Raw genomic sequence first — 27894 nt, forward strand, 5'->3', positions numbered from 1 at the left:
GAACCCGGGACACTTGCATCATAGAGCAAGTGCTCTACCACTTGACCCATTGAACCAATTTATGGTTGGAGCAATAAAGTCAATCCCTATATCTCGGTTTAAATTATCCAAAATTGCTCTGATTTTAGGTTATTAACCATCAATTCTTTTTGACTATAAAAAAAATATCAACGCTTCTAAACTGCTTTGGATTCCTTCAAATTCTCTTAGCCACTTTAATGCAGAGAAAAAGATTTCTTGCTAAACATATTAGAAAAAGAAAGGTTCTTGCAATCATAGTAATTCAAAATGATTTCAGACATTAAAAATATTTTAAAATTTGGAAAACTAAAATAATCCCTAAAAGTCTCCAAAAGACACCTTACTTCTTTTCATAAGGAATGTTATATAAGCTTTAAAAAGTAGTCTATCTTATTTGTGTTCAAAAAAATTATTCTTATTAAATTGAATAAAAATATATTGCTTCGTATGCAATATCGGACACAGAGTTTCTCGCAGTCAATTAACCTTCTGGAACTTCTGGTACTCTTTCAAGGATTTATCATTTTCATTCAGAGAAACAACGCTCACTTGTTTATTTGGCTACATAAAATCCCTAGAAATTGAAAAAAAAACTAAAAATTTGGCAATTTTGAGAAACAAAAAGAAATGTCCGATATTCCAAGGTGTCCGATATTTTGACATATCCACTAATTCTGATTCTGAATGTTTGTTTCTAAAAGCTGTAATAATGTTATTAAATTTTCTAAAATATTATTAAATACGCCAGAAGTTATTTTTAAGCATGTCCGAAAAATTATTAGAAATAGTTTATTAATAAAGAGAAAAAGTGCAATAATTACGGATCTAGTTTGCAAAGTTTTGCATTAAGCGCGATTTTAAAATTCTTCAAACAATTAAAATCGGATAGGACTAACCAAAGCGGTCTACAAACTAGAAGTTTAGCCTAGTTCCTGAAGGTCTCAAAATCATAAAAATAGTAATCAATTTTATTGTTTTCTTGCATAATAAGTCATTCACCTTAAATATTCAAACCTAAGTCATTTTTTTCAAAAAATCCGGACTGATAAGAAATGAGACAAGCTAAATCGTATGGCTTTCAGGTTTGAAGCCCGTATGATAATCGTTTTAGAGCACTACAATCATGTGAAAATATTTTGTAAATATTTTTATACTGCTGTCTTTTATTTGTTCAATAGAAATGCCAGTTAAAAACACAATTTTTCTTTTAAGCTTCCAGCATGAAATCTTAAAAAGAGCTTTTTGGATCGGATCTGCTGATTTGAATAAGATTAAGAAGTTTTATCGGCGTCTTGTAAATTAAAGGTTCGCGCTTGTCTTTTATCCCCTCCTTCCAGGGCATTGGAATCTATTGAATTATTCTGATCTTCCTGAGCTTCCTCACTCAGAAGACTCCCAAAGGACACGTCCAGGAGGCTCAGTAGACTATCCATAGCTGAAGTCCTCGTTGGAAGCGGTTTTCGCTTGACTTCTGGAGCTCTAAAGTGGAGGTGCTTGACTTCATCATTAACAACCCTCCTGACCACTGGGTCCTCTGTACTGACCACTGGAACAATGTTGGCATGATGCTTTCCATCTGGAGGATCGCTGGAACTGTATGTCTTTACCTGGAATGCGGTTGATTAGCATGAGTAAAGCATTACTATCAAGTTGCGTAAGTTCAGATAAAAAACCCAAAACATTTTAACAAGAGAGTTTTTGTCATAATTTACGCATAAAATTTTGATATGCAAATAACTTCCGGAAATTCGATTTCTATCAGAAATGTTTTCTTACGCAAACAACGCAAACATAATTGATTTATGGACGTATTAGGTAATGAACTATAAATTTTCAAACTACCTTTGAGTGTCCCTCAATGATGAGGTACATGGGTCCGGAAATGGGAGCCGGTGGTTGATTGTAGTGCGAGAAGTAAGCATCTGTGGTGAGAGTTGGAGGTGCTGTGGGCACAAAATGCGTGGTTGTCTCAATTTGTTGATTGGGAGTTGTCTTGGTGACAATAGCTGTGGATTGGTGCACTTCGAAGACACTAGGAACTTTCTGCATGACAACAGATGAGGTGGTAGAGCTGGGTGAAGGAGTTGTAGGGCGCTGAAGGGTCTCCTTCTGCAGGATTGCATGGAGATAGGAAGCCTTTACTGGCTTAATTTCTCCATAATTCATGGCACTCAGTGGCTTGTAGTTGGACTTGAAGGGAGCTCCAACGCTCATAGAAGCCTCAGCCATGGAATCCTTAGGTCTCTGGGTCCAGGACTCCATGGGAGTATGATATTTTTCTGTGGTCTGCATCGGTGGAGGCATCAAAATTGTTGGCAACTGCAAAAAATCGTTAAATTAAATCCCCCGTCAAAAAAAATCATTTACACCGGTTCCAACCTGATAGAAGTTCCTCCGCATCGTGAGGTACTTGAAGTCCTTCCTGGAAGGGACACTGGGCTTCTTCGATGGCACTCCCAGAAGAAGAATCTCTCCACTCTTTTCCTGCTTGCCAGATTCCCAGTATCGAACGCGCTCGAGGAAAGGAGGACTGTAGTCATATGTGGGATCATTCTTCAGTGGATCTCCCCGTCCCACGGGCATCCATTCATTGTAATCAACACGAGGTGAAAACAGAGCCCGCCCGGAAACTGCGGCACTGTTGACAAAAGCTGCAATACAAACAATATGTTATTGAAGCAAATATTTACTCCCCCAAATGCTCCCCCATGAGACTTTCCCTCGCAAACATTTTGTACTTTTCCAAGTGGAAAAGAAATAATCACAAATTCCCAGGTGCTGAGCTCATATCCCGCCGCATATCGCTGGGAAACTAAATGTGCATTTATGCATCTGCAGATGATATTTTTATCTTTACAAGTTCGGTGCAATAATGCTCTGAAGGGTGCTTAAACAATATTTTATTTGCATTTTCTTCGCTAATTTAATGCATTACGTACATAATTAAACATAGCGATACGACACGATGCGACGCATTTTAAAAGAAAAATAATGAATAAATGCTTCAAAAAAATGTATTTCTTTACTATTCAATTTCGAATCATTATGCCTTTGGTATCAATTTGCAAAATCAAAATTCCTATCCGATCCCTTTCTTTGTCAAACATTTTGAATATTTCTTTCGCACCCTTTTACACTCAAATCTAAATTGAAATTGTAGTGATGTTCACGAGAAAAAGAAAAAGAGAGTCAAAAAGTAAACTAGACATTTGCAATACGGTTTAAAAAGAAAGAAATGGAAATATTTATTTTATGATCAATAATTCAAATCAAAATTCATATTCGTTTCTTATGGCTCCGGCACACCTTTTAGACCAGGAAAATTTCCTAAAGTCTAAATTAGAATCTTATTCCTTACATATTTTGCATATGACTATCTCATTCTTTTGCACTCTTCTTCTTCTTTTAAACATCACAACAAATTCATTTTAGCTCAATCAAATTTGAAGTAAGAAAGAATGAGATAGACATATGCAAAGCACGTGAGAGAGAAAGGGATGCGAATTTTGATTTCATTAAATTTTCCTGATCTAAAAGGTGTGCCGGAGCCATTATATTATCCATGTCTATTCTGCTTTGACATTCTTCTTATTTTTTTAATGTCCCAACAAATTCAATTTAGAATTCATTTAAGTACCTAAGAGTAGAATATATAAAACTCGTTGGAGAAAGAAAAATATGTGAATTTTGATTTAATAAAATTCCCTTGATTTAAAAGATGTGTCGGAACCATCACAACCAAACTTTAAGACTCAAAATGCAAGCCGAAGTAAAAAAAAGTACACATGGTACGCATATGAAAAACATCTCGAGTATTCTACGATTTTCTTTTAAATTAGTTTTTGTTATTTACCGGTTTATAATGCACCTTTTGCTAGTCGAACTGAAAGAGAGAGCAGATCTTCGGCGACCTGCCCATAAGTCAATATAGGACACCTTTTTTCCTTTTTCCACTTACCCCTGTTCTCTCCCTCAAAAACCATGATTTTTGGTTTATTTAGAATACGGCTCCAAGATTTTGTTTCATTTTCGAATATGGTTTGGAGATAGTCAAGATGAATATTTCGTCCTTAGACATTTATGTTCGAAAAGCATTTTGATATCGAATTTTCGAAGATCGAATTTCAACGACTTTAGAGGGCTTATTTTTAACACGATTAGCATAAATTTTGGATTTTTGCTTTTAATGGCTCCGATACACCTTGTAGATCAGTAAAATTTCATAAAGTCGAAATTCGAATCCCTTTCTTTCTCAAAAGATTTGCATAAGTCTGTTCCACTGTTTCGGTCTCAAAATTGGACTGAACTGACTGAACTACATTAAATTTCGTGTGATCTTCAAAAAAAAAAGAGTGCAAAAGAATAGGATAGACTTATGCAAACAATTTTAGATGGAAAAGGATGTGAATTCCAATTTTCAAGAAATTTTCCTGATCTAAAAGGTGTGCCAACGCCATAAATATTAAAATTTCCAACCCGGCTGGATCGGATTTAATCGCTAATAAATCAGCAAAGTATTCTATTCGAGAGAGAGTTTAAAAAATTATTTAATAAAAAAAATTTAGAGAAAGATTTTCGTTTTTTTTTAATCTTGTTTGTGACTTTAAATTAAATTTTTTTAGGGCCTATCTGACTACACAGTCATATATTTATATATTTCTTTTATTTTAGAATTTTTCCTTGATGATTGTATAACAAATACTACATTAAAAAAATTAACTCTGGTTTTTTAAATATCAAAAGAATATGCAAAATTCAGTACGGATGATTTGATTGTGTTTAAAGGCGAAATTTAATTAGTAGTATTAATGTAGTAAAATGAAGATCATAAATTCCAGAAAAAAATAATACCTAATTAGTTAGCAAAAGAGTGAAATGAACAAGCTTTTTTGCCTAATAAATCTCACAAACATTAGTTAGAGAAGCCACAAAAAAGCTCCTCAATTTGGTCAGATAAATATCACAAAGCATCGTGCGCTTCTTTTCTCACATTCGCTCGTCATCTCAATTAATTACTCTTGAACCATAAAATGTCACAAATAGCCCAAAAAAAAGGTGAATTTTGACAAGAAAATTATCAACGTGCCAAGTGATAAATCCTTCCCGGGAATTTTCACCTCCGGAAAATCTTGTTGAACATTTCTCACGTGGTTGAACGTGGGTGATCAGAGTCTCTGAAACATTATGCGAGGTGCATTTGAATGGAAGATGGCATCGTCATTTCACTCTTTGGCGCACTCTTGTGCTTCTTGTGAGTCTGAACATTACCAGTTCCAGATCTTCATTGTGAGCCAGGTTAGTGTGTCGTGGCTTCAGTGTCTTCTCTCTCAACTATTTTTATTATTTTCTACTACTTTTATGCTATTTTTTACTTCTTCCACGCAACATGGGATATTTTGTCTTGACGCGCATTTTTATGCACAACATCAAACGAAAAAGAGATGAGCAAGTGATTTTAATACACTTGATATTAATTACATTTATTTTCTGAGGTGTAAAAAATATAAAATAATTTATTATAATCATCTGACAAGTCAAACACGTAAAGCAAAAGTACCAGGTTTCAAAATTCAGATAATAATTAGATTTGAAAGACTTAAATTTTACTAAAATAAGTCAATGACTTTGAAAATATCCTTTTAAAATTATTTCAAGGTCAAGTTTACTTAAAATATAAGTAAACACCTATCTTGGAAATGTACTGAGATGAAATTGAAATAAACTTCGTCTGAACTTGTTTAGATCGATTTTTGATCAATGATGAGTAGAATATTGAATTTCATAATTGCATCCAGTTAGACTGAAGACTATTTAACCGATATTAACCCTTTAAGACGATTGGAACACCGGTGTCCCATAAAGAAAATATTTTTTCCTGACTACCTAAAGCTATTTTTTCCTTGTATTTGTACGTAAAGAACAGAAGTGTGTATGTTACAGTGGAGAAGGTTGAAGGAATCTAGGATATTTTTTGCCAGTCTCCAGCTATTTGCTTACTAAATATTTAAACTTAAAAATGGCGAATTTTTAAATTCTCATATTGAAAAATGGTTTTTTTTTTTTTATACTTCTAATTTTTTAAGCAAAACCCTTTTAGGAATAAAAAACTACATTACTCATACGTAATATTTTTCATTAGACTGAAAATTATTATTCATTGTTATTTTCAAAAAAATACTTAAAGTTTCGGACTATTTTTGTCCCTATCGCACGTACAGATAAAAAATGCACCGAATCAGACTCTGTTGAACTTTCCAAATTTAGATGTAAAACGTTTCACTAATTTTGTTTATCGGTTTATTTTTTATTGTTGATTTTCGGTCCATGAAAAGTGTTTCGTCGTTAAAGGGTTTGACGGCTACATTCCATACCATTCTAAGTAGACAAAGATTTAGAATATTAGTTAAAGAAGTTACTTCACAGATCAAGTTCTACATCTGGCGAAAATTTGATAGTCATCTGATGTCTAGGTAACGGATATTCTATGTTTTTGAAAAAAAAATATTAGGACATCATAGGAAAGCGGATCGCAAATTCAAACGGATCTACTGAAAAGTATAGTAGGGGAGACCGGGGAGATTTGGAACACTTTTCCATGTTTTGACTTTGGGACAATATTACGAGAAATCACGACAGTGTATAACAATTTTATTCGGTCTATAATACACTTACGAGTATTAACATTTTAAAAAGTACTTGGTGGAACTTTGAAAACAACTGAGTTAAAAGATTTAATTTGACGCTCTGTCCCAAACCTGCCCGACCTAGGGCAGTGTGGGACGCGTTTTTTCTCGCATAATTTGCATTATAGAAGCATGATAATTAATTTTAAACACTAGAACAAACAGAAAATGAAAAAAAAATGTTTAATCTTTTATTTCATAGAAAGAAATTAATATTAATCTTATTTACATAGTAGTCATTTTCATCAGTAGTCATTAGATTTCATCAAAACAACGGGTTCAGACAGGGGGACGGACTATCGTGCGTCCTCTTCAACCTGGCACCGGAGATAGCGATCCGTCGGGGTCATACTCAATAAGTCCACACAGCTTCTAGCCTATGCTGACGATATTAACATCATGGGTCGCAATCCCAGAGATGTACAACTAAGAAAATCGACTAGTTTGACCTTGGAGTACAAAGTATTGCTGTATCCTTAACATGTTCTATTTTATTCTAACCTCAAAAAATATTCTACATGAATAAAGACGCCAATTAAGTACCGGGTAAAATATAAAGCATAATCTTCCTATACTATATGGGTTCTATATGGAAAACTGGTGAAAGTGTCTGATCAAATGCTGGGAGTCTCCTCAAAAATTAATCTCTCGTGAGATAAGAAATTGATGATCGGATTTTTTTTCCGCGAAATTAAGTGTTATTTTTTTATATCGCGCACTAAATTCGCAACATTGTTGCTCATCTTCTGCTCGCGATTTCTCATATCGACGAAGATGACTCGAAAAGCCATCTGTCGTCTATATTTCTGCATTAGTTGCTCAATGGCGAATCGCATGGATAAATTTTACTTTTATTTACGTTCATTGATGATTTGGCTGGTGGTTTTCCCGCGCCTTCGCCATGAATGATGGGGTCACCAACGTGCAGAGAGATCTTCTGCTCTCGCGATCAAATCATGAATCGTCGTCCAAACGATTTCATCATTTTGCCGTTAGAAAGATGGATGGGAAGTGAAATTTTATTTCCACCTGGGACATTTTTCCACTCAATGGCCAAAGATCCATTGAGAGAAAATAAACGCACTTATGGATACAATTCGCAATCTCGATATATTGATATTTTCTTGGGAAAGCAGTGGGAGGGTTTTCGCGCTTTCTTTCTCACTGATGTCTTTCTGCCCAGAGATCCACATTGGATTTTCATGGCAATATACCCTTAAACGGCCAAGGTATGTTTCCAACATGTGCGATTCTTTTTTCCCGCGCAAATTACAATGTTGAATAAAAAATAAAGGGGTGAGTATCTGGAAGAAAATTTATTAAATTACGCTCATAATATTTTAGTTATTGTGTTAAATTTTTTTTTACGGATTTTGAAATGTGAAATCTATAACCTAGGTCTATTCGTAGTATCTGTTGGTACCGGCCAAAATCCCGAACGCCAAAATCTCGAAAATCAAAAATCCCGAAAGCCAAAATCCCAAACGCCAAAATCCCGAAAAGCCGAAATCTCGAAAGCCAAAATACCGAAATCCAAAATCCTGAATTGGTAGAATCCCGGATGAGTAAAAATATAAAATGTTGAATGGACCAAAATCTTGACTGGGCCAAAATCCCGAATAGCCAAAATCATGCATTGTTAAATTAATGTTCCGAGAAGGGCTAAATTCTACGGAGTTGAATAATTTTCCAAAACACAAAAAATTTCCCTTTGCCTTCAGTAAGCGCGAGTACAATCATTGGAGTAGGAGTCGTTGGAGCTAGGAATTGTCGGAATCGTTGGAGCTAGGACTCTTTTAAGAATTCGAGATTTTAGTACTCGGGATTTTAACTTTAAGCTATTTTAGTTTTTTGGAATTTTGTTCCATTGGGTTTTTTAACCCATTCGAAATTTCGACCAGTTCGGGATTTTGGCTTCTTGGAATTTTGGGTTTTAAGGATTTTGAATTTCAGGATTTTAGCTTTCGGGGTTTTGACAGGGACTTAATTGGTTTTTATTTATTTTCACTGTTTTATTGTATTATTTTGATCACATCTTCGATTCTACTGACCAGAATTTGGTACGGAACCGAGTACTATAATCGGATGTCCATTAGAAATATAAAAATTGTGCGTAAAATATTCAATTTTGATCGTTAAAAAACCTAAATCTTTGCAAAAATAGATATCATAATTGGAATTGGAATAATTCCAAAAATTGAATGATGATTTCTTTGCTTTTAAAGCTCTAAATTGAAATTGTTCTAACTTTATTTTTTTGCTGATCATTTTTATACAATGCAGTCAATGACTTAAAAACGTTAAACCTAATTTCATAGCTCTTATTATGTTAAAATACGATTTTTTGATTCGCATTTCCTAACGAAGTTCTTATCACGATTTATACTTCTCTATAAACGTCAACTAAAACAGTTTATTGAAAAATATTTAATATGATCTTACATTCATAAACCTTTTATTTACAACACCCATCGATTGTATTTACCTTTTTGATTTTGACTAAAAAAAGTCCTTATCCAATTTTGCAAGTTTGTTTGTGAATTTGAATGGTTCGACCGTTTCTTAATAATTAAAACTTTATATTTAATACGTATTCAAAAAATAGAAATATAATGTATTTGAAAATAAACACTAAATTAAATTTAGTTCAGTCCAAATTTGAATTCAAAAGAATGAGATAGACATATGCAAATTTTTTGAAAAAGAAAGGGATGTGAATTTTGATTTCATGAAATATTACCGATCTAAAATGTGTGACGGCTGCATTATCTCCGGAATAGGTCTTTCATCGAGAAAACTTCATGAAATCAAAATTCACATTATGGATATGTCAATCTCACTTTTCCGCTCTCTTTTTCTTCTTTTGGACATCACAGTAAATTAGTTCAATCCAATTTTAAGTGTCATAGAGTGAGATATATAGTCCAAACATTTGAGTAATAAATTTTATGTGAATTTCGATTTAATAATTTTTTTCTTATCTGGTTTTAAAGATTTATGTCTGAAGGATTTGTCTAAAAGAATTAAGAAAGATAATAATAATTTAAAAAATCAATAAAAATATAACCCCCTTTGAAAAAAATAGAATTGCTCTCTTGTGATCTCATCAATGAAGACACAGACACACTTCATGACTAGACTGTCCGATTCTCGGAATTAAAAGAAAACACAACGAGATTTTTTGAAAAAAAAAAGACAAACTCTTTCACCGCCATGTGAAACATTTCCCACTTCCATAACCTCTCGATATTTTCATTCTGAAAACGTAGAATTCCCAACGCTTCTCAGCTGGGCGTGAATTTGGAGAAATGGGACAAATATTGATTGATATTGGGTATTTGCTTTTGGGATGGTAGAAACTTTGAGGAGGAGGTTTTTGATCACACTTACCAGCCACTGGATTTGGTTGATCAGCACTGGAAGTGATGTAGATTGGTGGTGATTCTGTCGATGTTGCAGCTGTTGATGCTGTTGACTCAATGGCCATGCCGCATTTCATCACAATCACGAAAATGTGCAAGAAATTGAAATAGCGTGCAACAAACTGTGTGCGCTTCATTGTGGTAAACACCTGCAAAACATTTAAATGGAAATCAGCTGGTTGGACATTTTTATATCATTAGTTTGTTGTGTTTCTTCAGTTTTGGATACTTGAATATCTTAAGACAAATTCAAATTTGTTGAGTAACATTTTAATGAGTAAAAGAGTTCGAGAGGAAAACTTTAAGAAAAAGTAACATAAATTTGGACTTAAATCTTAATGCCTTCTGCACACCTTCTAGATGAAGTGAATTTTGTGAAATCAAAATTCAAATCCCTTTCTTTGTCAAACGTTTTTCTTATGCCTATCCCAATTTTTCTCACTCGAAATTCGATTGGTTTAAATTGAATTTAATATCATGTTTAAAAGAATAAGAAGAGTGCGAAACAGTGAGATAGTCATAAGCAAAAGGATATGAATTTTGATTTCATGAAATTTTCCTGATATAAAATATGTGCCGGAAGCATAATATATGGATGTCATAACAATAAGAAATTTAGCAATAAATCTAAATTATATTACCAATTTTGATTTGTGTTAATAGAAATCATTATAGAACATTTCGATCGGTATTATCTAAAATTGTCATTTAAGTATTCAAGTTCAACTGCAACTGCACAAGTGTAAAATGTCTTTAGAATAATTATGACACTCGCTGTTTAAACGGGCAGTAAAAGAAACAGTAAAAATTCAAATCAAATTGAGACTGATTAAGTGCTTTAAAAGCAATTAAATTATCATGCAAGTTCTTGCAAAGAATCAACGAATTTATATTTCACCTTTAACCTAATCAAATAAATTACATAGATATTTTTAAATGAGAACGTTATTTTACTGCCCAATATTTAATATTAACTGAGCAAATTTAATTTATTATAATGGCACTGGCACACCTATAACATAAGGAAAATTTCATGAAATCAAAATTCCTATCTCTTTTTTTCTAAAGGAATTGCGCATGTCTATTCGACTTTTTCGCACTCTTTTTCTTCTTCTTCTGGACATCACAATGAATTCAATTTTGGTTTGAGTGTGAAAATGTGGGATAGACATGTGCAATATGTTTGAGAACGTAAGGAATGCAAATTTTGATTTTATAAAATTTTCCTGATCAAAAAGGTGTATGAGAGGCATTATAAGTCGAATTTAATTTTTCTCAATTTATGTTTATTCCAAAAAAATTATTTATCTAAAATTTATTTAGTACCAAAATTAAAAATTTCAAATTTGGCACTTAATGAGTGTAAAATTGAATTAAAATTCTCCATTAAGCGAAAGGATGCTTAAAAAGTTGGCGGAGCGTAATTTACAAATAAATGGATGATCTTTGTATTTGGTTCGTAGCATCATCACTCAACACGCATTTTTTGTTCTTTTACAAACATTTGTTTGTACATATTTGTTTGTTCGGCAAAATTTTACGAACAACGGACAAAATTTGGCGGACATTTTTCTTTGTGTTTCCGAGTATTTATAGACAAATGTTTGTGCAAAAGTACAAACATTTACGAACTTTTTTTTGTAGGTTATACGATTTATGAGCATTTTGTATAGAAATTCACACATTTGCGAGCTTTTTTACGAAATATTTTTTTTCTGTAGGGGCAAATCTTTAGGTAAACATATTTTAATACGTAATGTCCTATATAGAACAAATATAGGAGGTATCTATCTTCAATTACCATTTCTTTTTAATTATTTAAGGTCAAAAGCAACAAACTTAACATTAACTTTGCCACATTAGAAATTTGAAACTTCTTAAAAAAAGTTTTACCTTAAAGGAATGACTAAACGTCAGAGCTTTTCTGAGTGAGTACTCGAACTCAATGACTTTGTCGCTGTATTAAAAAATGATTACGCATTAATTGTTTCGATAAAGAGAATTATTTAGTGGTCTACTTTCGATTATAAAAAAAAGAATCCTGTTGACAAGCTTTAGCTTTACAAAATGAACATTTCCATTTCATAATTCTGTGTTTTTCAGCGATTCAAAACCAATTGAAACTGATGCATAGAGTATTTTGTAAATTCGTTCAAAATCTTATAGAAACAATAGAATTGAATTTCAAATAAAAATTATTATTAGTACATATTCATTTTTTTTAAATTCATAAATCAAAAAAGTATAGGTAATCTTTAAAAAGAAAATGGGAAAGTTCCTTTTCCACTATTTTATTTAGATATAAAACCGATATTTGCGTAACTTCAAAAGTTGCCTAAAATTAAATGTCGGTTAGATTTTTCTTTCCTGTGATTTATCGGTTTATGACTATAGTCGATTAAAATTAGTTTAGATTTAGACTTTTCTGGAATTTAAAGACCCTTCCAATAAATCCAAACTTGGCCGAATATGTTGAAAAATGAACTCTTTAAAAACGATAAAACATAACCATTGCCGAAAACCGCAAGTCTGTATCTCTTTTAGTTTAGGATTTATTAAGCTTAAAAAAGGAGTCTGAAAAGCATATACATAGACGGTCGGAAAATTTTTATCCACCCATCTGGGATCGGAACGTGGCGAAACACATTTTGGTAAAGTTTGAGATCTTGTGATGAAGTGATTATTACAGTAGGTGAGATCGGTGAGATTATAGTCAAGATTCAATATTCAATTATTTAAGATCATTATCGTATCGTCACTTGGATCAGCAATTATTGTAATTTGCTCGTCATCTAAATTAGCAATTCTTGTATAATCATTGTGTTTCCATATTGTTACCTAAAAAATACCGGAAACCAAAAAATGAAACTAGGTAGGATGAAAGGAACGTCTATTGACACTTTAAGAACTCGTGTCAGCACCTATTGACATCCTACTCTGGACCATTTGGGATATGAAATTTGAACATCTCTGTTTATAATAAAAGGTTTATTACAGAAAAAAATGTTATATTATTTATATTTTACTAGATGAATTAAATAATTTTCAACATTTTGATAAAAGTATCAATAGGGGTTCCCTGTCGAACAGACGTTCCTCCGACCCTAATACTGCAAGAAGTATTGGGTTAAAAAATCCCATTAGATGCTTAAAATAAAGTCGCCGATTTAAATAAATTACATAAGGTTGTAATTGAATATCATTTCGTGTGAACTATTATAATGAGTTACTTATTACATTTCATATTTAAGATAAGTCACTGAATGAACATTAGCATTCATTATAATTTGTTTTTAATTGAACGACCCAAAAACTCACAAAAAATCTTCCTGTAGAGAAATACTGCTACAGAACATCTTTTTTATAAAACTGTATTTCAATCTGACAAGAATTACAAAGTTTAAAAAAACTGAAAGGGCCTTCTAAAACCTGCCTACATTTATATTAGAATAAGTCGGCTTTTATGAATGAAACACTTAAATTTTGTACCCTGCTTAACATTATGGTTCAATTTTGGACATTGCTGTAATTTAGGTGGAATACAAATTTTTATCGATAAAGAAAAAAAGATCATTAAAGAACTTTTCTATTTTCAAAAAGTACCCTGATAAAATCTCCTCACCAAATACAGGAATCAATGTCATGCGATAAGATCCTTAATAAAGAGAATCTTAACAAAATGCCCATAAAACCCAAGAGGCTCATCTTGAGAAAAATGAATGGCAATTGCGTGTAATTAATAAATATAGAAGGAAATCCTCCACAGAAAAATCGACCTCAAACGATGCTATTACCTCATTAATGGAGAAATAGTGGGCAGGATGTTAAAGGGACGTTTCACGGACCATCGCCTTAATAAAATTACGTTTCCTGCTGAGATTTTTTGTGCTCTTGTGAACCATCAGAATTTCCAGGTGTAAGAAATAAGGGAAGTCATTACTATGGTGGTGGGATGCTCTTTCACGGTGGATAGACAGTCATTTTTCCCCTTTCCTCTACAAGGTATCCCGCAAGTTGATGGAGCGACGGAAATCAACCACCATTATAATCTCTGAAAGACGCAACTAAGTGCTTGAGGTGCAAGACGTGCAAGGAAGCCACGGATTAGCAAGAAGGATGATTGAATGGGGATGCTATTAAGTCGTCTCCAAGGGATGTCATTCAGTGTTGGCGTCAATTTAGAGAGCTCTTAAAGAGCACCGTCTGCAAAAGCTTAAAGGACTCAAGCACATTTTCTTTGGCGGGAAAATTTTCTCAGCAAAAAAAAAACAGGCACCCTCCTTTGGCACGAATCTTCTCTTACTTTCGCTCATTGAATCATTCATCAAAGTGGATGGAATTGTTTCATTGAACATTCCGCTCTTTTAGCACTCGTTAAACGGGACGTGATGCGAAATATTTTCCCTATTTTCCACCCATTCGCTCAATGGTACGGAAAAATGTCTTGTTTATTGATTTCAAGGAGTAATGTAAAAGAAAAAGGGTGGAAAATATGAAATATTGGCTAAATACTGAATTTGGAGTGGGGAAGGCAGTCAAATAGGGATAAATATTGTGTATATAGAATGTGGAGTCGATCATTTTGCAAATTGGCAAATATTGTTGCTTCAAATTGGGAAAAAGAGGCAAAAAGTGATTTATTGGTGAAAATTAAAATACGAAACAACTTTCAGTTTTCATAGATAAAAAAAAATTCAAAGGAAAACACCTCTGAGAAGATTTATTTAGACGTTGTCTTAAATCAAAGAGCAATAAATTTAAATCCAAAAACAAAAATATGAAATCATTGTACAATCGTAAAATAGTGTCCTTAAAATTTGGGGTCACGGTCAAAATCCCGAAAGCCAAAATCCCGAACGCCAAAATCCTGAAAAGGTCAAAATCCCAAACGCCAAAATCCCGAATGGGTCAAAATCCCGAAAAGCTAAAATCCCGAAAAGCCAAAATCCCGAAAAGCCAAAATCCCGAAAAGCCAAAATCCCGAACGCCAAAATCCCGAAAAGCCAAAATCCCGCAAATCCAAAATCCCGAAAAGCCAAAATCCTGAAAAGCCAAAATCCCGAACGCCAAAATCCAGGAAAGGCAAAATTCCGAAAAGCCAAAATCCCGAAAAGCCAAAATTCCGAACGCCAAAATCCCGAAAAGCTAAAATCCCGAAAGCTAAAATCACGAAAATCCAAAATCCGGAATGGATCAAAATCCCAAAAAGCCAAAATCACGAAAAGCCAAAATCCGGAATGGATCAAAATCCCAAAAAGCCAAAATCCCGAACGCCAAATCCCGAAAAGCTAAAATCCCGAACGCCAAGATCCCGAAAATCCAAAATTCATTCTGAGGCACCAGGAGTTTTTAAGACATTAAAGGTGTTCAAATTTTGAACTGCACTTGATTCCACGTGACGTTGGACTGACAATTCCCTTTATAGTATCAGTTTTTGCACAAAAATTTTGTTTGTAAAATCGAAATTGACTGTGAATTTTTCGAACATCAACGACATTTTGTGCAAAGAGAAAGCTATTTACTTTTTAGCCGAGAGACTTTCAGAGAATCAAACTCCTGCGGTGAATGAGCATACCGTTAGTGGGATTATTTATTAAATTTATTTAGATTTACAATAATATTTAGAAATTATTTCATAACAAATCAGCAAGAAGAATTAGTTATAAAACATTAGAAAAGTTATAAAAAAGTCAATTGAACGGCATGAAGATACTTTACTTAATTTATCTAAAAAGAACTTAGCAAAACATCATATTTTGCTTTAGTTTACTCATTTCCAGTTTCCAAAAATTTTCTAAAACCCTGTTTTTTGGTTTTATTGGCCTTCCCTATATTTTTTTTATATTTATATAAGTTTCTATACTGATTGATATATTAAAAAAAAACTTTGTGAAACTTAGTTTAACAAAGAGGGATATAAATATTATGGTAGGAAGTTATATAAGGTAAAATACCCTCACTCGACCGGATTCCTCGACTCGACCGGTCGGTGGGTCAATTTTTGAATGTTTCATGGTCAATTTTGGCAATTTCTAATAATTTGTCACTGGTTCGTATTATTCATGGAATGATTGACCTATTAATGTTAGATCATACGCAAAATATTATAGCAAATATAAATAAATTAAATAAATAAATTTACCAGTCTAGACGTGGAACCGGCCGAGCAAGGGCACTTTACCTTACACATTTTTTCTTAAATATCTCCCCCTGCTTAAACACAGTGGTTTTTTTACTTTTCCCTTGTTAAGCACATCCATATATATTTTTCCTAATAAAAACCTACGAATGAAAATATTTGTGCTTTTTATGGCATCTAGAATTTTGTTATAGTTTATCTGTCACAATAAAACTTTATTTTATTTTCGTAAAATAAATGATAATTATTCATTAATTACATCCGATTTCGGAAAAGGAAACTTATTTATCAATTTCAGTATTTCTTTTAACATTTTGGGTTTCCTTATGACCTTTCTAAAACATATCGAAACTAAAATAACCATTGATTTTTTATTAAAACACTAGTATTTAAACACATTATTTTTATAGCACAATTTCTTGAAAATATTCAAGCCGGTTCTTGAAATTGGTAGTCCCTTAGTTTTCAGCTATTTGTTATTTGTAAATGCAATTTTACAAATATATTGGAATGAACAATAAACTTTTGCTATAAAAAGCTCGACAAAAAATAAGAAAAAGAGAAATATTGAAAAGACAAATATCATATACGTAATGACGAAATCAATATTCCAATTTTTCATATACATGTTTATTGCTTTTTTGCGAACTGATAAATATTCTCCTTTTATGTATCCCAGATTTTTTAGGAACATTTTTTTATCGTCGGTGTCTCAGGTGCTGAATGTTGAGATTGGATTGGGATTTTGATCATAAAGCTTTTGAAATTCTCTGATTTGAAGTTCCCTCCGTTCTCCTTCCTTTAGTATTCCATCCGCACAAAAAAAAAGCTCTAGAAAAAGCATTGCTTCAGCAACATTTGAAATAACATGAATACAAGTTTTAAAGGATGACTATAGGTATCAAAGAATTGCACAAAGTCATGGCCAAGAGACAAAGTACCTATATACTGAAAAAAGAAGAAAATCATCCTAAATGTCCGTCCTTTTATCACCAATATGTCTTCATTATTGGACGATGTATTGGGTGAGATTGCAAATTATCGCTCTCATTCTTTGCTCCATCTTTCGTGCTTTCGCGATGGCAAAATGGGCAAAAATGATAAAGAGAGGTGCGACAACAAAAGCAAATGACCAAAGGGAACTCGTTTTCCGCTGATTTGCACAAATCAATTTATCAAGATCAGATGATACTGCGATGGTACTCTGTGTGGGTGGCACTTATATAACAAATTGCAATAATTTGTCAGATTTATGCAATTCCATATGCTGCAATTGCATATTCGTCACCCTTATGTTCGCACTTTTGCATTTAACCAAGTTCCTCGTTCTAGAAGTCAAGTATTGCAAAAGGAGATTTCGAAGAGGGGAAGAGTTGAATTGCAATAGATGAAAGATCCTCATGAAATTTCTTACATTAATAAATTCAGTATAAGGTCTCATGAACGTAACGAAACCTTCTCGTATGTAGTGCCCTAGACACACTTACAACTTAAGCCGAGAGATGGTTTAACAGTAATCCTACCACGACCGGTCAAATTGACTGGTTTAAAAACTGTTTAAAATTAACATATATCGACCGCTCAAAATAAGAAACGAACAACTCGCAGTAGGCAAATTTTACGAGAGAGCGATATGAAGCGGAGATTTTACATGCAGAGTATATCGACGGTTCCATTCCATACTATTCTATCTCAGAATGACAACATTTCAGGAGAGCCATTTGAAGTTGGCGATTTCCTATGTTGCCCGTGTAAATTTTTTTCAAAAAAATTGAATTTCTCGTTACCCGAACGCCGGATGACCACCAAATTTTTACCAGTTATAGATCTCGGTCTCAGGAACAACATATCTCTCGGAGTAATATAATTCTAAGTCGACTTAGAATAGTATGGAATGGAGCCGTCGATATGATTCTTCTCATTTAAAATATCTATAGCTTTGAAAATAGTTATTTTCAAAGCTATCACAGAGAAAGTAGAGGGTATAAAGAAGTATCCAAAAAGCGAATAAAACAATTTTTGTAAAAAAAATCGAGTTGTTCGACTTATATTCTGAGTGGTCGATATTTAAACGGTAAAAAGTCACTATCAGATTTTATGGATTTCTTAAAAAGATACATGTAATATATTTTCATGAGTTTAAATTTTAATTTTTTTCCTCTTTTTCATGAAAAATTTCTTGATTATCTTACCTACCGCGGTCTGTCACTTGACCGAGCGCGCTAGGTAAAACTACCAAAAACATTCAGTAGGTTTAGTGTGACGTAATTTTAATTAAAATAACGATTTGATTAAATTGCCATCAGTTTCCCACTAAATAAAAACAATTTAGTTTAATCATTAATCGATTAAAATTACATTAGGCCGTCTCTGGGTATAAAACGTAATTGTATCCAGGGCATAAGCTTCTCAGTCCCATTTCACGTGGAAAAATAAGAGCTATTTGGTACACTGGATGTGATTCGATATTCTGATACCTTTAATGACAGAAAATTTCTTTTAAACTAATGGGATTTCCTTTTTAAATGAAATATTTTTTAACTGATTTGGATAAATATGAAAACCATTAAACGAAGATATCAATAAAAATGTTGGCCAGTATACTGAGATAAGATATGCACTACTTTGCTATTGAAATTGCCATTAAAGTGTCTTGGGAGCTATATTTACGTACTAAAATAGGAGATTATATAAAGTGATTTTTAACTATCAGCTCATCGAGAGCAAACTTTACAATTTTAATTTAAAAAGAAATTGGAAAAATCAAGGAATCATATAATTCTTTTAGGTGTATAATAATATTTCCAAAAGTTGAAATTTCTAAATTTTACTGCCCGATTTTTTCTTTTGTCAACTTTTTTTATCATTAAACAGTTTCTATTAGTAACTCAATTGATACTTCGATTAATCTCAAGAGGAAATAGTAGGTGAGATTGTGTGAGGTAGGGATATTGAGTAGGTTATTGAGCATCTCACCAAATAAAAATATTGCAATTTTGTATACCAAACTTACCAAAAATTGTTGCAAATTGTCAGAACAGTGCCCCTATTTTCTCTACATGCTAATTAACAATCATTATCCAATAAATTGTAAGTCTCATAGAGTAATTTGAAGAAAGACAAAAGCTTGAAGACTATATTGAAAGCTTTGGAAAAGTCTATGAGCAGCTTATGTGACTTTTACGCTCATGTAGCAAAGGAGAGAAAATTTTCGCAATTCTATCGAAAAAAAATTTCTTTCGAAAAACTTTGCATAATAATATAAAATTTAAAAAAAAAAATTAAATTTACATTTACTGAGTCTATATCGATATCTCCATAGTATGAATTCTAAGTCAACTTAGAATTATATTACTTCGAGAGATATGTTATTCCAACCGAGATCTACAACTTGCAAAAATTTGGTGGTCATCCGATGGTGTAAATTAAAATCGCGATTTTAACCCCCTAAAAGTGGTCAAAACGGCTTGAATTCTCTAGGTAATAAACTATAATTTTCTAATAAATAAGAATATGGTATTTACGGGTAATGAGATATTCAATATTTTCGGAAAAAAATGTACATGGGCAGCATAGGAAAACGCCAACTTCAAATGACTCACCTGAAAGGTTGTCATTCTGAGATAGAATAGTATGGAATTGGAACGGTCAATATTAGAAGAAATGTCAGTAAAACTGTGACAATAAATGCAACAATGAAATTTTATGAATAAAGACATTGTAATCGCAGTAAATGTATGTTTTACTGTGATCACCTTGGGAAGTTCTTGCCTGATAATGAGTTACCAGGACTGAATTCGAAAAATTAACGTTACGTTATTATGTCACAGGAAATGGACGGAATCACTGAACCTTTCTTAACTTTTTTCAATTTTTTTTTTATAACTTCGAATAATCGATATGGGGAGTTAGAACACCAGTGTCACCATTAAAATAAAGCTTTTTTTGTTTAAGAAAATTGGTTCGTTTAGCTAAATTATGTCACAATAAAATCCAGTTCCATAAAAAAAATAAAAGAAAATTATAACATTCATTTTCTTCATTTCTGCCCTTGAGGTTCAAAATAATGATCACTGCGACTGCCGGGTTCTCAAAGTACTAAATTTCAGACTTCGAAAGTCTATGTTTTGTTCAGCATCGGCGAGACCTGATAAATCAAGAATTTTCTCTAAAAACAGGAAAGACCATTATAAAATAGCCCTATTATAAAGATGCCTAAACTCAAAGATGCCTCCCTCCCTCCTATGCACTTTGTAAAATAAGATTTTGTCAGGGGCAGTTCTCTATTTCAGATTGCCGATGCATCCAGGCCACAATTGGCCCCTTATGCATCCCCACTTCTATTCTATCTTGTCCCCCTATATGGGTACCTGCTCCATATCACAGCTCTGCATGCGGCTGTCTCACTCATAGTGCCGCCAATATATCACAGCAGCCCATTTCGGAGTGTGTTTGGATCAGTGACAGTGAGTAGTTCTATCGACTGAATGAAGAAGCACTTTCATGCCGAAACTCCTTCTCGTACCAGCCTATCCTCTGTCTAGTCGTTTTACTTTTTTGCTAATGTGAACCATTGGCATTACTATTCATTCATTCACTGGACAAATTTAAAGTCGATATGGCATGACAAATCTTTTTCTTCTGCTACTCAGCTTTGAACCCGAGACCTATCATTCTTAGAGACACTACCCTATCCACTGATCCACTTGAGGCTTCATGTCTATCCATTTTGTAAAAGGAAGCTATGCATTGGATACACCATTAATTTATGATGATGTATCCTAATAATTTAGAAAAATGGTTCGTATCTCGGATATAAAAAAAATTCAATGAGCCCAAACAGAAGTAGATTTTGATTCTCAAATAGTGTCTTGGATAAAAGGTAAATGGAACTCTATTTGCACAAAGTCGTTGAAGTTCGAAGAATTTAAATTCAATTTCGAATTTTCATACAAAGTTTTCGATCAATATGTGGAAAATTTGTCATATATCACACTAAAAAGCTGACAAAAGAATTACTCAGTGATTATGGAGTGATTAAATACTGGAGCAAGAACAGTAATCGTCGTTGTTCTGTTTTTTCCTCACTACAATGTGAAGTCCGTTACATTTTGACACTTGAGCACTTCAAAATTCAAACAGGATGTACCTCAGCCACCTTGCGGAATTATCAAGAAGTAAGAAAGTCTCTTTTTTGAATCTTCAAATAGATTTTCGAATTTTTCAAGATCTGCTTCTGTACGGAAAGAATAAAAATCTTTAAACTAGAAAATTTACAACTCTTCTCGTTGAGAACCCATCGACTGGTGAAAATCTCTTTAAATTTATAAGTTTAAAATCACACACATTGGCATTGAGATCAAATCATGAAATGTGCTTAAATTGTTGCCAAAGATGATGGCAATGCGAAATTTATGGGGTTTTACGCATTGTTATCCATACACAATAAATAACTAAATATTTGCTGTGTTGAGAAAAAAAAATTGAGTTTGAGAAGAATGGCATGGATTTTGGAGTGAAAATCTCCGGAGATGGCTTTTTGATATTGCGATCGTTACAAATGAAATTCTATATATGGGTCTGTGCGAGGGGAGGGCGAAAGGTGGACAAACGAACATGGAAAAAGTCAAGAGGTCAGCCGAGTGATCAATAAAATATGGAATTCAAATAGCGCGGGTATATATATTGATAAATATTCCGCCAGTGATCTCGTGTGTGGGAGATCACCTTCCTGGCCATTTGATTGTCACTTCTTTCACTGACCACGGAGATGCGGTCTCAAATGGCCAGGAGAGGTGCAGAAGACGAGGTTTGTGCTTCATTTTCTAAAAACAATCATTCTTGCGCGGGTATCTTCCAAAAAAAGAAATGGTCTTGTGTGATTTTTTTCGAGAACGCGCGAATCATTTGATGTTGTGTTTTTTTCTTGGCAGAGCGATGTTCTTTTTTTTCCATCATTGGGATTGTTGTGTTTGTATGTCGAAAAAAAGACCCAAGATTACTGATGGTGAAGTTTCTGATGAAAAAATCAGTTTTTAATTTCTTCGTCACGAAATCTCAAAATGCTGTGTATATGCCTTTTTTCAAGCCCAGACAATTTGAAGAAAGAAAAAAATCGCCCTATTTAATTTTTCCTATAGCAAACATTTAATCACAGATGTTAAATTACTCGATGTCTCATTCAGCATTCAGTGGTATTGTTTACGTAAAAAAAACCAAGTAATTTTGGGTATTTGGGGACTCTTAATATCACAAAAGTACGTTACGTTTTGTACTACATAAATTCATTGAGAATGTAAGTTTTTCAAAAAATAATAACTATACTATTAATAGTTTGAAATGATTTTTTTGAACTTTAACTTTTACACTATTTCTTACACAATTAATTTTACACAAAAAAATTATTTCACAGATTACATGCAGTAATATCCAAATGTTTATGTGTTACAATGATAGTCCAATCAACAATTAGTAGACAACGTACACAGAAAAAATGGTACGCACTTTTATGCCATTTATAGCATTAAAAAGGCTCTTATAACTTTATAGAATGGTTTTTTAGAGCATTTTGAAATTAATTTTCGAGTTTTTTGACATCGATTTTAAATAGTGATTCCAACAACAGGTAACAGATTAAACGACATATTCTCGAAACGATTTTAGTCCTCTGAGGACTAGAGAATCAAAAATTGGACTTTTTAGAACAAAACATAATTTTAGAAGGCCGTAGGAAAAACTTCATTTTTCTCTCATCAGTGACTCTATCGTCCTTAATGGCCTCTACACATTGGGAGCAATTTTTGTCAAAAATTGCTTTTTTGAAGAAAATTATCTGCAGCGTTGTAGGGGGAAACGTCAAATTTCTGTCAAAAACGCAATTTTTGACGAAAATTGCTCCCAATGTGTAGACGCCTTAAAAAGTTAAAACCGACTTAAACTGTCTCTTACAAAAATTTAAAAAAAAAATGTTTTAAGATCAGGTTTATTTCTTGAAATCCAAGCACCACTGAAAAATATTTCTGTGCTTTTTTTCATTGATTTTTCAGCCTAAGGTATCGATTTTACGTCGTTTTGGTATCGATTTTAGAGCCTTTTGGTATTGCTTAGATCTGTTTAACAAAAGTATTTTGGTATCGATTTAAGAGTATTTGGTACCTATTTTTTCAGGACATTTTAGCATTGATTTGAGAGGTCTTTGGCAAGTGAATTTTGGTATCGCATTTACGTAATTTTAGCATAGATTTTAGAGCCTTTTAGCATTGCTTACAGCCGTTTAGCACAAGAATTTTGGTATCAATTTAGGAGTATTTTGGTATCGGTTTAAGAATATTTTGGCATCGACATTTTATATCAATTTTGGAGCCTTTTGGTATCGATTTCAGAGCATTATAGCATTGATGATAGATATTATTTTGTCATTGATTTTAGAATATTTTTACATCGATTTCACGGCATTTTTTTAATCGATTTTAGAGTATTTTGGATCTTTTTTGAGAGCCTTTTTGCCAGAGCATTTTGATATCGAATTAATAGCATTTTGGTATTGAGTTTCAAGACTTTTGGCAAAAAAAATTATTTTGGTATTGGCTTAAAACTATTTTGGCATCACTTTTCTCATCATATAAATTTTAGAACCCTTGAAAATTGATAAATTTTTGAGCCTTTTGGAACTGAAAAATTTTAATCGACGCAAAAATTTTCGGGCATTTTGATATTAGTTATAGAGCTCTTTAGTAGTAATTTTCTAGCAGTTTGGCAAGAGCATTTTAGTATCGATTTGAGAGCATTTTGGTATCGATTTTAAAGCATTATAGCATTGATGTTAGATAATTTTGGTATTGATTATAGAACATTTTGGCATCCATTTCAGAGCATTTTGTTATTGATTTTAGAGCATTTTGGCATTTCTTTGAGAGGCTTTTCTCTTCACATCAAATTGAAAAATTTTAGAGCTTTTTGGTATTGAAAAATTTTAAAGCCTTTTAGTGTCGATTTTCAGGCATTTTGATATTAAATAGTTATTGATTTTTTTTAGCATTGACTTAAGAGCATATTGTTATCGATTTTAGAGCCTTTTGGCATTAATTGGAGTGCCTTTGGGCAAGAGCATTCTGGTATCGGATTAAGAACATTATGGAACTGGTTTAATAGTCTTTTGGTGTCGAATTTTTAGGGTATTTTGGCATTGGTCTTAGAACCTTTTTGCAATAATATTTATCTTGATATCGGTTTAAGAGCATTTGGCACCACTTTTCTTTTCACATCAATTTCAAATTTTAAATTTCTTTTTATTCATAAAATATCTAACTTTACTAAATTATCTAATAAACAGTTTCCCTCTTTACTACATTTTCGAGCTTTTATTTTCTGTTTTTTTTTTGTTTTGTTCTATTTTCCATTACTTCTCAAAGATTCGGACTAAACGAATTCTTCGTAAATCTCGTCAGAGCCTCTAAGCTTCCTTCTACTCTTGCAGTATACAGTTAAAAACTAAACACCCTTTATCGTCTATAATGATGGGGAATTCGTCTTTGATAACTTTTTTTTTGTATATGTACAGTTATTAGAATTTTTAAATGTAAAAACCAACTGTACATTGTAATTACGGAATGTGTGCGAATAATAAATAAATACTAAAATTAAATTAAAATTAATTTTAGATCTTTTGTTATCGATTTAAAGGTATTGTAGTATCGGTTTTAGAGCATTGTGATATCGATTTTATAGTATTTTGGCATTTATTTTTGAAATGTTTGGCGTAGATTTTAGAGCATATTAGTACTGAATTTAGGACCTTTTAAGACTGAATTTAGGGCCTTTTGGCAAAAGCAATTTAGTATTGGTTTGGGAGGATTTTGGTATCTACTAAAGTACCTAGTGGTATCAATTTTAAAGCTTTTATTATCGGTTTTAAATCATTTTAAAATTGATTTCTTTTGTTTTGTTTCTTTTAGTATACTAGTCGTTGGCTAGTTTTGTACAATCTGAGATTTCAAAGTCACCTATCAATACTTTCTAAGTCAATATACTAGGGTAAGTTCGAGAAATTCTGTCATGAATTTTAAAACATATTTGAATTGAATTAAAGAAAAACAATTTCTGCAACAAATGACATAAAATCTAGATCTAAAGCTTTAACTAAAATCAATGCCAAACTGTTTAAAAATGTAAATAGTAGTCTGTAAATTCTAAGGCATTATTACCAAAATTTAAGTTCTTCGAAATAATATTAGGGGAAGGTGGGGAACCTTTGAATAGGACAGCTTTAAAATTGGGCTTTTTTCTCCTATTTTTAATGGAACTGAGCCTTATCCGATATGTCGAAATTGATCTAGTATTAAGAAATTATTTTATTAGTTTTTTAATACTATTTTCCCGAATCTCCCTTTCTGTGGATACTTCTTAGATTATAAGATTATGAATTATTGTTATAATAGAAAACAATGCGGGATTTTTTTGTTTAACTTTAGGTTCTGCAATTTTACTTGATTTTACCAAAACTTTGGCCCCGGATCGGATCTTCTTCCTGGCATTAAGCATTATATCTATCTCTTCTTACTGTGAGTAAATCCCTATGACCACTAAGAAAATATAAAATAAAATCCTTTTCACAGTAAAAAAAATTAAAAAAAAAACTTTTTGGTTAATAATAAATTGTTTGATGATTGTAATTATTTACTCGTAAGTCAATCCGTAATTATACAGCAGCTGTAATTTAATTTAACATCGCAACATTTAATCACATTCAACTTCTTTCATCATTCTCTTGTGGTTCTTTTGCTCATATTGTTACTTTCCATTGTTTTAAAGCAGACTCTTTTTTCATCTTCCCAAACCTGAGAAAACTTTTCTTTTTTCTGCACACCACCTCACATCTTTAATTTCTCTGGTTCAATGAAGCCCTCAAAATAGCCGTGCAATTTCTTGAAAATTCGCGAGGGTGGAAAATTGTCGAATTGTCGAATTTTCCACCCATGGAGAAACTTTCTTAACTTCAAAAATTTTATTGTCCATGTAATATTTGAGGAATGTTGGACTCAGCGGGAAATCAATTTTCCATTTTGAGAGTTCAACACCCAAGTTTATGCACAAAACTTTGTCTCCTAAGAATGTTTATATCACATTTATATGCAGTGTAAATAGATTTAATGGATTTCAATGTAAATTTTCTGTGACTGACACACTAGTGGAAATCCCAAGAAGATAGAGTTTCTTTTTTTTTCACAGAAAGATTTTTGTGTTTTTTTTTTGGATTAAATAAACGTTTGAAAAAGAAACATTTCGGATTATTCTTCCGAACTTTAGTTTTCAATAGACAAATTCCTGATTTTTCTCACACCATCAAACGGAAATGATGAAGAAGCCACGAGATATCCTCGAGCCATCATGGATTTTTGAAGAGGCTTCTTCAGCATGGGTTGTAGCATGAAAAGTCACTTTTGGATATCACTAAAAATTTCTTACTATCTCGAGGGCAGAAGCTGCAGTGATTTCTTGCACACGCAACTTAATCATTCTTTCCGACATTGCGTGGGAAAGAAGATCCAGCGGAAATTGAGGTCAAAGGAAAGGAAAATTTTCACTCACTCTCAAAATCCAAATGATTCTGGGACAAAAGTACACCAAGCTAAAATCCTTAATCCTTAGACTGTTCTTGAGATCAATAGATGAGCAGAAAGAGGTGACAAAATGCAGTATCTTCGCGATGGTCAATAAATTGCATCACTCACTGCCTATTTCCACCAAGAAAACGCACTTTACAACAGATCAACAAAAAAGTCTCTTTATCTTTTAGCTTGAAATAACAAAAAAAAAAGAAGAAGCGATCGCAACACAGCACTGACCGAGTGATCGGTTGACTTTGAACTGATTGGAATTGTGAAGATGAGGAAGAATATCGGCAATGACTCTACCCAATGCCCCAGCGCAAAGCCAAACGCACACCGGCAATACTTCGACTATTTTTCTTTCCTCCTCTTCAGCCGGAGACACATGGAGAGAAAGACTTTCTTGTGTGAGTCTCGCGATCAGAGTTGAGGCATTTGTAAATTGAAGATAAGTTAAAGACTGCTTCTTAATGAAGATATTTAAAGTCTAATGGCCTCTACATACTGAAGCAAATTCCGTACGCTTGTGTACGAAAACCTCTTCAATATGAACATAAATTAGTCAAGTGTGTAGAGGCCATAAGAGTGAGTTTTGCTAAATCTCCCATTTTGGTTTGTTTCTGGAATAAATTATTTCAGCCATCTGTTACAATAACCCAAGTGTGTCTCGGCTTAAGCCACTTAAAACTAGAAATGTCTTTTTTTTGGTTTTCGAAACTGATCTTCGAACCTCTTAAACTCCGACAGGAGTTTAAGGAGACTTAAAAGGAGACAACCAATTTCCGAAACGTCGTAGCAGAAGGAAATAGAGATGTTTTTAAAAAGGTCTATACCGTGTTTCTTGACTCAAAATTATCCACAAAAGACCGAGAATACAATTCAACTCTTAAACTCCAGCTGTGAATGAAGCAATTCAGAGATATAATAATTTTATTGGAACAGGAATATTTTGATCATCGTTCCTTTAGTTATTGCACAACAAATTGAAAACTAACATCTACTAACACTCACCAAGAAACTTT

The 27894-nt window shown here is 32.8% G+C and overlaps 1 protein-coding gene across 1 annotated transcript; it reads right to left on the reverse strand.

Annotated features, from left to right (window-relative positions):
* Positions 1-550: 550 nt before the first annotated feature.
* Positions 551-27192, reverse strand: LOC129807326 (uncharacterized). Its single transcript, XM_055856521.1, has 5 exons — positions 26853-27192; positions 10095-10275; positions 2401-2672; positions 1864-2340; positions 551-1628 (listed from the first exon to the last, which is right to left on the reverse strand). The coding sequence occupies exons 2-5, from the start codon at positions 10261-10263 to the stop codon at positions 1293-1295; spliced, it is 1254 nt and encodes a 417-aa protein (XP_055712496.1). The 5' UTR covers positions 10264-10275; positions 26853-27192; the 3' UTR covers positions 551-1292.
* Between the last annotated feature and the right edge of the window lie 702 nt (positions 27193-27894).

Source organism: Phlebotomus papatasi, chromosome 3 (genome assembly GCF_024763615.1).
Source record: "Phlebotomus papatasi isolate M1 chromosome 3, Ppap_2.1, whole genome shotgun sequence".
In the NCBI taxonomy this organism is placed as follows: domain Eukaryota; kingdom Metazoa; phylum Arthropoda; class Insecta; order Diptera; family Psychodidae; genus Phlebotomus; species Phlebotomus papatasi.